The 12,563-nt window shown below is 42.5% G+C and overlaps 1 protein-coding gene across 1 annotated transcript in view; it reads left to right on the forward strand.

The window, feature by feature from the left end:
• Positions 1–12,563, forward strand: part of atp8a2 (ATPase phospholipid transporting 8A2) — a gene marked incomplete at its 3' end in the record, with an annotated part of 139,130 nt that overhangs the window by 126,438 nt on the left and 129 nt on the right. Inside the window, exon 25 of the mRNA XM_084325904.1 lies at positions 7,707–7,879. Within this exon, the coding sequence (XP_084182030.1) occupies positions 7,707–7,879 (173 nt within the window). The remainder of the gene's footprint in view (positions 1–7,706; positions 7,880–12,563) is intronic.

Below are 12,563 nucleotides of genomic sequence, written 5' to 3' on the forward strand. Positions count from 1 at the left end.
GTGTGATTGACCCCCCATAGGCGATTACTTGGGTCGATTTGGTCTTTGATTTGGATGCTTCTCTCTCTGCTGAGGAAGCATCTGGTGAGGAGCACTGCATCTAGAGGTCCTTCTGCACGGCTGCACGTGGGAAACGCAACTTTACAGATTTGCGGACAAAGTCAATGAGGCTAATGGATAAGTTGACGTAACCCTTTAACTGTATTAGTTATGAGGACGGTCCTTGTGTGGCCAAGTGGTGGTTGACTTGGGCAGCATGTAGCTGCTTTCCATGTGCATTTTAATTATGTATAATAGAATCAGGGCTAGAGTTAACCTTCTGTTGACGTTCTTAATTGCTCAGAAACACACAGCACACAAACTCCTTCCCAAGATGAAAGAACCACATGAAATAACCAAGACAACCACGGCATGTGGCTTTGATTAGACAACAATCGCTCTGACCTTTCACCAAATGTGTGTGTGTGTGTGTTTTATTACACACACACCGCCTGGTTTGTTTTGTGTATGCGTGTGATCTATATTTCTACTCTGTTGTGGGCTCCAAGCGTCCCCACAAGAATAGAAAATGTAGAAGGCAGAAAGGGTTATATTAAGTATCTGGGATTAGAATATACTCTATTCATAATATTTGGGGTTAGAGTATACTGTATTCATAGTATGTGGGCTAGAGTATACTGTACGCATAGTGTTTGGGGTTAGATTAGATTGTATTCAAAGTATTTGGGGTTAGAGTATATTGTATTCATAGTATTTGGGGTTAGAGTATATTGTATTCATAGTATTTGAAACGAGTGGCGCTCTTGTCATTGCTGAGGCTGACGTGCGCAAGGAATTCAGGCGCATCAACACACACACAAGGCAGCCGGATCAGATGGCATCCCAGGCCGAGTGATCAGAACGTGCAAGGAGCAGCTGGCCGGTGTGTTCACTGACATATTCCACCGCTCCCTCTCAGAGTGTACAGTCCCCTCCTGCTCCAAGTCATCCATCATTGTCCCGGTGCAAAAAAAGAACAAGGTAACACGCCTGAATAACTGGCGCCCTTGTTGCACTCACTTCCATCGTGAGAAAATGCCTTGAGAAGCACATTAAGAGATGAATCTGTAGTGAACTACCAACCGTCGCCGAAAAATACCCCCACCAATTTGCCTACCAGCTAAACGGATCCACCAACGATGCAATAGCCACAACACTCCACAGCACCCTCAACCACCTAGAGGGAAAGAACTCGTATGTGAGAATGCTGTTCATTGACGAATACTGTAGCTCAGCATTCAACATCATAGTCCCCACCAGACTCTACAGACTCTCTTCTACACCTCCTGTCAGACCATCGCCAGGTGGTTAGGATGGGACCCACCACTTCAGCCCCTCTGACCCTTAACACAGGAGCCCACAGGGGTCTATCCTGAGCCCCTTGCTCTACTCCCTAATACACCCATGATAGTGTTGCCAATCAAAGCTCCAACACAGTGATTACGTTTGTCACCAACAACCCACGAAGCGGTCCTATCGGGAAGAGATCAACAACCTGTGGCACCATGGTGTGTAGGGTGAACAACCTCTCCGTCGACGTTGACGAGACCAAGGAGCTGGTGGTGGACTACAGGAGAGGAGGAGAAAGGCTGGACCCCATCAACATCAATGGGTCTGCTGTGGAGAGGACCTCACCTGGGACGTGCACACTGGCCAGGTGGTGAAGAAAGCATAACAACGCCTCTTTCCTCAATATTACAGTATACATTACAATAAATATGGTCAATAACACTTAGAATCTGAATATATATATACTCTGCACCAGTATACACAGGTGCGGTATACATAAGGTACCCTAACTGGCATGATATACGTCAGAAAAAATAGCAGAGGAATATTGAGGAATATAATATAGGGGAATATAGGATTTTTTTTTTTTATCCACTTTTTCTCCCATTTTCTATATTTTCTCCCATCCCAATTTCGTATCATCCAATTCAACCCTCCCCTGTCACGAACGCTGTTTCTTGCCTCCCACAAGCCGGCTGCAATGTGGACTAAGTCATACATAGCACAAGTCCCCTCCGGTACTTGAGGTAACAGCAGTCGCATCTTTTCACCTGCGCAGCTCGATCTCTCAGTGGCGAGGAGTAACGCGTGGGAGGCTCACGCTGCCCCCGACACTTCCTGATTCTACTGCGCAGGCGCACCAACCGACCTGTAGGAGTCGCTGTCCACAACGCCCGATCCCTACCCATCAGTTTCCCTCCCCCTAATACTGCCAATGTGTATTAGTATGAACGACCAGCTAAACTGAAAGCAATGTGGAGCGCTGGGCTCGAACAGGCGAGCCCAGCGTCTCCGCATTCGTGGCGAGCGCCTTGCCCACTACGCCACGTAGCCGCCCGGGAATATAGGAATATTATTGGGAAATTTGTCATGGGGCCCCAGATCCTACAGGTCTTCTACAGAGGCACAACCGACCGCATCCTGACTGGATGCATCACCGCCTGGTGTGGAAATCTCTGTGACCACAAAGCACTAGAGGGTCATGCGAACAGCCCAGAATATCTCCCCTTCATCCATGTTATATACAACGGATGGTGTGTAGGCAAAGCCTGCAGGATTATTAATGACCCCAGCCATCTCAACCACAGCTGTTGTCGTCCGGCAAACGGTACCGCAGCCTCAAGGGCCGGACCAGCAGACTCCAGGGCCCTCATTTATCAATGGTGCGTACGCACAGATATGTGCGTAAACCGTGCGTACGATAATTTCTAAGCAAAGTGTGGGACTTATCAGCATGAACGTGTGCTTGAGATTGTGCGTATGTGGCACCAAGCGGTAGGATAAGAAAACTGCAACACGTAAAATAAGCTTTCGTGCATTCGTTTCAACACAGACGTGTTCGGTATGACCCGTAATTCATTATAGTTAATTGTAAAATAGCGACATTAGTGTAATTATTGTCAACCCCTATAAATAGCATTTGGAATTGTTTTTTCCGAATAAATGCATCATGGTTTATCATTGCATTTGGCTTATAAGTCATTGCCGGTGGCCGGTGGGAACGCAAGGCACGACCCAGGCCTAATTTAATTTAATCAACCATCTACATACTGGGCGGCTGATTGGCACAGTGGGCAAGGCGCTCGCCTCTAACGCAGGAGACGCTGGGTTCGAGCCCAGCTCTCTGCGTTGCTACCGACTGGCCGGTCGTTCATACTAACACAATTGGCAGTGTTAGAGGGTGGGAAAGCCGGTGGGTGGGGATTTGACGTTGTGGACAGCGACTCCTACAGGTCGGTTTGGTGACGCCGGTGCGACGGAAGCAGGAAGTGACTGGGGCAGTGTGAGCCTCCCACGCGTTACTCCTCGCCACTGAGAGTTCGAGCTGCTGCGGCAAAAAGATGCGACAGGCTGCCTCCTCGTGTACCGGAGGGGATACGTGATGCAAGGCTTCTGTCCTCACTACAACCGACCTGTGGGAGGCATAGTCTAGCAACGTTCAAGACAGGGGAGGGAAGAATTGGATATACGAAATTGGGATGGGAGAAAAATAGAAAATGGGGAGAAAAAGTGGATAAAATACTGTAACTTTTCAGTGCATGTTTTTATTTATATTGTGACAACAGCCTATTTGTAAGCGCCCGCACAGATGTGATGGAATTCAAGTTCAAGTTTTTTATTGATCACATGGGCAGGCTACACATGGCGTAGGCTACATGGCAGTAGATTCATTGTTATTGTATGCTCTCGTATTATTGTTATAGGCTATTGTCAAGAAAGTAAGTACATTATTTTCAATCGTGGCTTTAATTCGTAGCCGAGAAGCAGTCTAGTCCTAGCAGCTTCATTATCCCGATCCGTCTCAGCCACAGCATAACTGAGACCGGCTATGGAAAAAAATCATAAATAGACTACTGTAAATAAAATAGCCTATAACATTATAAAGGATAGGCTATATAGCAGGGGTTCCCAACCTTTCTTCCCCAGAGCCCCACGATTCCCTGGAGACATAGGAATATGATATGATATAGGTATACTGGTCCGTCAGCGAGGAGATAGCCCACAGCGGATAGCCATTTGAGAATAGGCTATTATGGCAAAACGATGGCCTATAGCCTATAAATATTATTTAATGTTTTCATAAGCGTAAAGATACAACTAACAGTTAGATTAACGATCAAGTTAGTTTACTGTATGCAGGCTTCGCAGGGCTCCGTGTCTGTGCCATGCGTCATGCGCAAGTTACTGTTGCATAGGCTATGCTATTATATATAATTTATATAGGCTACCCAATACCGACAACAAAATAGATTGTATGCCTCTACAAATCATATTATACCAGGTACGTAGCCAATCGAACGCCAAACAGTGGTTAACGGTCTTTATTAGTATTTTGCGCTGCCCAGGCAGCATTGCAGCAGTGGTCTTTAGGGAGTCGTTGATATCCGACATCACCGTGTACAAGTCTGTCAGCCTGTCACGTATTTCTCCCATAACACGCGTTGTGTCTTCTTGGTTCGACAGTGCGTTAAATTAGTTGGTTAGACCTCCGTGATCAATCTCGCTCTCAGTGAAGTTTCTCATAGTTTGCTCGGCTTAGTCCATTATTTCACATCCCATGGGGGTGTTTCATTACCATATATGGATAATCATGCACGAGCATAGACTGTAAGAACAATGGTATTTATCAACATGGAGTGTGCGTACGACCTGTGCACGCACGGTTGATAAATACAGATTTTTCTGTGCGTAGAGACATTCTAAATTCCGTGCGTAGGAACGAAAATAGAACACTTTCTACACATTATTGATAAATGAGGGCCCAGGCCCGGACCAGCAGAATCCAGGACAGTTCTTCCCCCAGGCAGTCCGGCTCATGAACAAATAACACCAACGACCGGCTACCGGCCTGTGACTGAGGGGAAACCAGTCCTATTTTATCACTGTCTCTGCTACTGATTTTCACACAAAAGTAGCACACTTTACTGATTTGCACACACTACTGATTTGCACACACTACACGTATATTGTAAATGTATGCTATTTCATTTTTATCATTGCTATGCTGCTCATTTTGAAATTATACTGTTTTTATTGCTTCTTTTGTACTACTTTGTGTTGATGCTGCTGCAAGGCTGAGGAATTACACTAATCTACACTGTAAAAGGAGACAAAGTTGATTCTTCACTCCTCGACACTGTAAAAGGAGACAAAGTTGATTCTTCACTCCTCTACACTGTAAAAGGAGACAAAGTTAATTATTCACTCCTTCCTCTACACTGTAAAAGGAGACATAAAGTTGATTCTTCATTCCTCGACACTGTAAAAGGAGACAAAGTTGATTCTTCACTCCTCTACACTGTAAAAGGAGACAAAGTTGATTCTTTACTCTACACTGTAAAAGGAGACAAAGTTGATTCTTCACTCCTCTACGCTGTAAAAAGAGACGTAAAGTTGATTCTTCACTCCTCTACACTGTAAAAGGAGACGTAAAGTTGATTATTCACTCCTCTACACTGTAAAAGGAGACATAAAGTTGATTCTTCACTCCTCTACACTGTAAAAGGAGACGTAAAGTTGATTCTTCACTCCTCTACACTGTAAAAGGAGACATAAAGTTGATTCTTCACTCCTCTACACTGTAAAAGGAGACGTAATGTTTGGACGAGTGACCATGTCCAGTTGTGAGCGGTCCTGAACTGACCAGTCACCGCTGATGGTGAAAATGATTGACCGCCGTTGTAGCCAAGGAGCGTCTGCTCCGAAAGCCATCCCAGACGGGCACTGACAGTGGGGGAAGGTGACACAAGAAGATGAAGAAGTCCATTGTTTTGAAGAGAGCATCGAAGTGAATGACAGCGGATGGCCATTTTGGATAATCATGCCGAATTTGTACTGGTACACACATTACAAAAACTTTGGACCAGTACCAGGACTTCAGGCTATGGAACCATTATGTGTTCCAGCTCCTACCTCTCAGCTAGAACTTAAAAACCGGCATCTGTTTTTACACAAGACTTTTACTTCAGTGTGTTCAAACCGGTTACTCTATTTCATTAGCACTCAAAGTGATTTTTCTTTATTGTGTAAGAAACGTCAGAATGTTACCTTTCAAAAGAGACCAGACTCATGCATGTGCTATAAGTATAAAGTATAATAAATCGCAAATGGTGGACGTCCCGTGGTGATGGCCGGGAGGATGCAATCCTCTCTATGCCACCCCCATACCTCAAATGGATCCGTCATCAGCTCTATTTTCAATCTTTCAAAATGTTCTTATGTACCCTAGTTGCTATTGCATGTACTTATTTGTGTTTCATTACATGTATATGTACATACTTACCAACTGTTTCGCCTGTTTTATACCAACACTACTATCACCGACATCTAAGAAGGGAGATCCCCCCTTGAACGGCCCTTCTAAGGGTTCTCTCCTCCACATTGCCTGTGGTGCTTTTTTCCTATTGCTAGGTTTTTTGTGGGTTTTTCCTTACCTTCGCGTGGGGTATGTCTGGGAGTGTTGCATTAATTTATTTATTTTACATTTTATTTTGGATTTCATGGTGTTTTTGTTTTGTCGGGCCTTACAAATACATTTGATTTGATTTAATTTGAATTACTTTGGGTATGTAATCGTCAAAAAATGTTGCCCAATGCTAAAGAGATTAAGAGTGTATACGAGTTAGATTAAGGTTATGGTAAGGGTTAATGGTTGAGTATATAGATTAATATTATATTAGATTAATGGTTAAAGGATAACTCCACTATTTTGGGAAATTAGCTTATTTAACATCTTCCCTGGAGTTAGACAAGAAGATGCATACCTTTTTTGTCTCTGTGCGTGCATTTTAGCTTTGGGAATAGATGCTCCGTTAGCATAGCTTAGCTTCATCACTGGAAGTGAGGCAGGACAGTAGCCTTACAGTGTATTGCAAGGTCTGACATTGACCAAACTTGATATGCATGACCTTGGTGGGCTCTAGGTCAACTCCTGAAAAGGGGGTCAATGTCAGACTTTGCAATCAAAAGTTAGGGGGCTAATAACCCTTGCCATAATTTCAGTGCACCCCTAACTTTTGATTGCAAGGTCTGACATTGACCCCCTTTTCAGGAGTTGACCTAGAGCCCACCAAGGTCATGCATATCAAGTTTGGTCAATGTCAGACCTTGCAATACACTGTAAGGCACTGTAAGGCTACTGTCCTGCCTCACTTCCAGTGATGAAGCTAAGCTATGCTAACGGAGCATCTATTCCCAAAGCTAAAATGCACGCACAGAGACAAAAAAGGTATGCATCTTCTTGTCTAACTCCAGGGAAGATGTTAAATAAGCTAATTTCCCAAAATAGTGGAGTTATCCTTTAAGGAGAAAGAAGCATGGTGGTGGAGGTGTGTGTGTGTGTGTGTGTGTGTGTGTGTGTGTGTGTGGTAGGTATCATAATGTCCTCTTCTTCAAAAAGGTATATTGATACAGTATAAGAAATGCAAGCTCTCAATTGTTATTGGAGCCAGAAATCTCACAACTGGAACCAGTGCAGTGCAACCATAGTCTGCTACTGTTGGGCCACTGAGCAGCTGGGGGTTAAGGGCATTCCAACAGTGGGGTACTAAGGAGGAGGAGAGCGTTATTCATTCACTTCCACCACCCAGATCTACCTGCTGGTCTTCAGCACCACGCCCTGTGTTGCTGACTCCCCCTGTGTGTGTGTCTCCCTCCAGGCGACCCGCGCCACCCTGACGGCCCACTGCGCCAGCCTGGGCGACTCGCTGAGGAAGGAGAACGAGCTGGCCCTCATCATCGACGGACAGACCCTGAAGTACGCCCTGTCCTTCGAGCTGCGCCAGGCCTTCCTCGACCTGGCCCTGTCCTGCAAGGCCGTCATCTGCTGCCGGTACACACACACGCGCACGCACGCACACACACACATTCACACTCTCACACACACACACACACACACACACACACACACACACACACACACACACACACACACACACACACACACACACACAACTGTTGGTGTGACACATCACAGGTCACCTGCTCACATTACTTACAGTATCGCACTATAATTCAAATGCAAGTGCACACACACACATACTTAACATATGCTCATGCATGCACACACATGCTCACTCACACACATACTCTCACACATATACACATACACATTCCCACAGGCATGTTGGGAACGATCGGAGTGGGAATGAGAAAGGATGGTGATGTATTAACTCATTGGACGCCGACAACGCTTATATACGCGTTTGTCCGACAACTGTTGAACGCCAACCACGTATATATACGTTATTTGATTGTTATTTCTTTTATTCGATATTTCCATTCATTATCCATCCTGGGAGCCTGGTGTTATCATGGGGCTGAGTCTGAGATCGCTAAAGTGCAATACCGGCCGCATCCTACCAGGCGGCGGTATCGAGCACCATTAGAAACCTTGTGTATTGGGCTGTGCGTCGATGAAATGCCTCCAGGCGCTCTTTTCTACTAACCTGAACCTAGGGCTTCACCCGATCGCATTGAATAGTTTTCGGGACCCCCGATTCATTATGCTGTGGTGGGTTATGTCGTGAGCCAAATGGACATACGGTCTACCAGATGGCCATCAAATAATTGCAATATTCTTTTTGGAATCTCACCGGCCACAGGTAAGAGCAATTTATCGTCAATTTCAGCTTGATTGTGCCTTGTTTTCATAGCCATCAGCGTATGTTGTTGTACTAACGAATGCCGTTATTGACAATCAATTCATCAGAAACGACTCCCCCCCCCCCTTTCATGCATTCATGATGGAACATAATACAGATCATATGCATTTGAATTTTTTATTGTAGCGTGTATATGTAGCGAAATGCCAATGGATTTAGTATAATAGGGGAGAACGGGGGACGTTCTCACACGGGTAGGTTGTCACATTCATTATATTTCACCACCAGAGGGTCCTGTCTCCCATACTTTGGTATTTAAATGTCCAGAATTGGGGTCAGAGTTCACCTACATTGTCATCTTTGGAGTGAAACAGCTGAATTTGAGGTGAGAGGCCTTTTTGTGTTTTTCATGTCCATTTGTAAATATTCCGCTCCCCAGTATTTTTCTTCTAGGCGTTTACACAATTGGTTTAAAATAAAACAATTATTACCCTTAAAAAGTGTGAAGGGATAGCTATAGTTTAGATTGTTGTTAGCTAGTGTAGTGGGAAAATATAATAATAGCAGATAATTTGAGCGGCAAGTAACAATTTCTGAGTCCAAAGTTGAATAAAAATGATCATAGATTTATTCCTCAAATGGCCATACAAGGAAAATGCTCGGTTCTCAATCAGAAAGCTGTTCACACAAATGTCTGACTAGGAAGTGAGAACGAGCTCTGGTCCAACATACAATTAATACATGAAAATAACGTAGAAGAGGAAAAGAACAAGAAAAGAACAAGATGGCGGTTAGAATAATCAATAATACGACTATGTTATGGCTATCCTGGAAGGAAAACAGAACAGTTCCCATAACCATATGTTATGGCTCTGAAGAGACAGCATATGGTCTCTATGATAGAATACTTATTGTAATACAGCCTGTATAATGACATGTATAATGACATAAACAATTTCGACCACACTAGCTAACTAGTTGTTAGATGGCTGTTAGCCTTGATGCTATCAGTTGGGGTTGGTCGTCACATTTTATTTGGGGTTGGTTGTCACATGTTGTGTAGGCTATTATTGTTAGGCCGATTTATTGTGTTCTTATTTTGTTATATAGGATGGCATAAAGATGTGTTTCCTGTTTATGTTCATGTTAAGATGCATTAAGTTATGTATTTGTCAACTTGTCAATGCAATTAAACATTCAAATTTAGTTCTTCCTTCTTGCCTTCTTTTTAAGATTTGTCCCATTAAAACACATGGTGACAACCAACCCCATAGTGTGTGACAACCATCCCCATGATGGGGTTGGTTGTCACAATGTGTCAGAGTGTCTTTGATAGGTGATTAACTCTTTGTTACAATGCGTTGGAAAATGAGAGGGATACACATTTCAAGCCAACATCTTAAGCTTCAATTTAATGTAGGAATGACTATTGAAAGATGTTTTGATGATGAGCAATTCACCCTAGAGTAAAAAATGTGACAACTATCCCCGTTCTCCCCTACACGTCACAGGCTATTACTAGCCTCCCAGGAATTACCATAGACCACTCTAAAACCATATTCACCACGGTATAAAACGGGAATGTATGGATGGAAAAACGATTTATTTTTCACATATTGAATGATAGATACTCGATGTCAAATGGGCCATAGTATTGCATCCATAGCTATAATATAGAATATAGTTATAGCCCTGCAAACAAGGTGACAGACTCCATTGGTTTAATGCGTGGCAGCCAATGAGTTAAGAGGAATTATAGGGGAATATTACAGGGAATATAGGGGAATATTGCAGGGAATCTTGGGGAGTATTTCGGGGTATGCAGGGGAATATTACTGGGGAATCTTACAGGGAATATTAAATAATATAAGATATTCCTTTATTGATTGAAATTCAGACATCATAGCAGCATGGGGGAGGGAAGGGATACAGGTATGGGCATGGTAATAGTAGAAGACATACATATAGGCAATACAATTATAGTACAGTAGAAAAGTAAAAAATCAACAGTGAAAACAATATAATTAACGCTGAATATAAGCATATGAGCAAGTAGGCAGTATAATCAAAGGTGCAGATGAGGGTCTGTATGCCCTATCAGTTATATTATACATTACAATAAATATGCTCAATAACACTTAGCATCTGAATATATATACTATGAGTGAGTAAAGTATACAGTATACACAGGTGCAGTATACATAAGGTACCCTAACTGGCATGATATACGTCAGAAAAAAGAGCAGAGGAATATTACAGGGAATGTAGGGGAATATTACTGGGAATATTATTTGGTGATGATATGATGATATGATGATGATATGATGATGATATGATATTTTTTTATTTTCGTGTCTTACATACAGATGTATGCCCAGCCCATATGGGCTTACAAGACACATAACAATAAGTATATAATAATATACTTTACCAATTACTTAACAAATTACATAGACCAAGATGGCCATAAAAAAAGAAAAATACAAGAAAATACAATAAAACGTAATATAACACAAGCTGTACTCAATGTAAATAAACAGAAAAACAGAAAAACAAGGTGAATTCAAATACAATTATATTGGTTTGGTAATATTACAGGGAATATTACAGGGAATGTAGGGGAATATTACTGGGAATGTAGGGGAATATTACTGGGGAATATAGGGGAATATTACTGGGGAATATAGGGGAATATATCAGGGAAACAGTTTTGTAGTGGACAATTGGATGTTTGGATTGAAGGAGCTTGCTTCTACTGCGAGTCTCACAGACAAATTGTCACAGTGGCAGAAAAAAGTGGTTATGAAACTAAGGAACATTCCATTTAGGCTATGGGGGTCCTGAATGTCAGCTTTTACATAGAATTGCATGGCTTCTCCAAATAAATCATGATATAGAGATTATTTTGGTATAAGTATCAGGCTATTTATAATAGTTTAAATAAAAAGCTGCAAATAACTCATGTGCTTGTTGTGTGGATAAATGACCCTGGTAGCCTAAAGTTGCACTATCCATTTTAGTGCAGGAGCCACATTGTGGCAAAGCTTTCAAATCTTTATAAATCTAAGCTACCCAGTGTGGAGTGTTGACTAGAGCTGGATAATGATGAGTGTTATGGATATCGTTTCAATGAAAGATCAGCGCATGGACTTAGGGATGGGTACCGAATCCGGTACTTTTAAGGGTATCGACCGAATCACGTCGGTATTACCGATTCACGTGAGATCCACTGGTGCCAAATTTCTGTGACGTCAACGTTTCGTTTACCGCTAAATGAAACCTATGAAGTGTGCCGCACGTTCACGTCAACGTTCACGCCCACAATACTAGGATTACCTAGGATTTCACTTGATTCAACAACAAAGCAGTCGGGGCAATGGCAAGCGGAAAACTGTCACAAGTGTGGTTACACTTTACAAAGCTAGATGCAGACAATGCTCGCTGCAATATTATATATTATATATATATATTAACAAATTTTTGAATTTAATTACTGAAATAAATGAACTTTTCCACAATATTCTAATTTATTGAGCTGCACCTGTAGATTAACAAATTGTTCTAAATAAATTATGATAATAAATTATTAGAAGTTTGGACACATTTTTTACAACTGAGGTAGGTAGATAAAAACATTTTTAGACTAATGTACAGAAAAAAGGTACCATTGGGTACCGGTATCGATTCACAGGTACCGGTACTGGTTCAAATGTGAACGGTACCCAACCCTACATGGACTTAATTTACAAGTAGAAATACAGATATGTAAGTGCAAGTTAAAGTGTGTCTGTCCTCCTGAGCCAGCTATAAATGATGCTGAGGGCCGCTGAGCCTGTGATGACAGTAATATAATAATAATACAGTAATGTATTTTATAATATGTTACGCTAGCCCTCTGTCTTTACAGTATGT

The sequence above is a fragment of the Notolepis coatsorum genome (assembly GCF_963971535.1).
Source record: "Notolepis coatsorum genome assembly, chromosome: 12".
NCBI lineage: Eukaryota > Metazoa > Chordata > Actinopteri > Aulopiformes > Paralepididae > Notolepis > Notolepis coatsorum.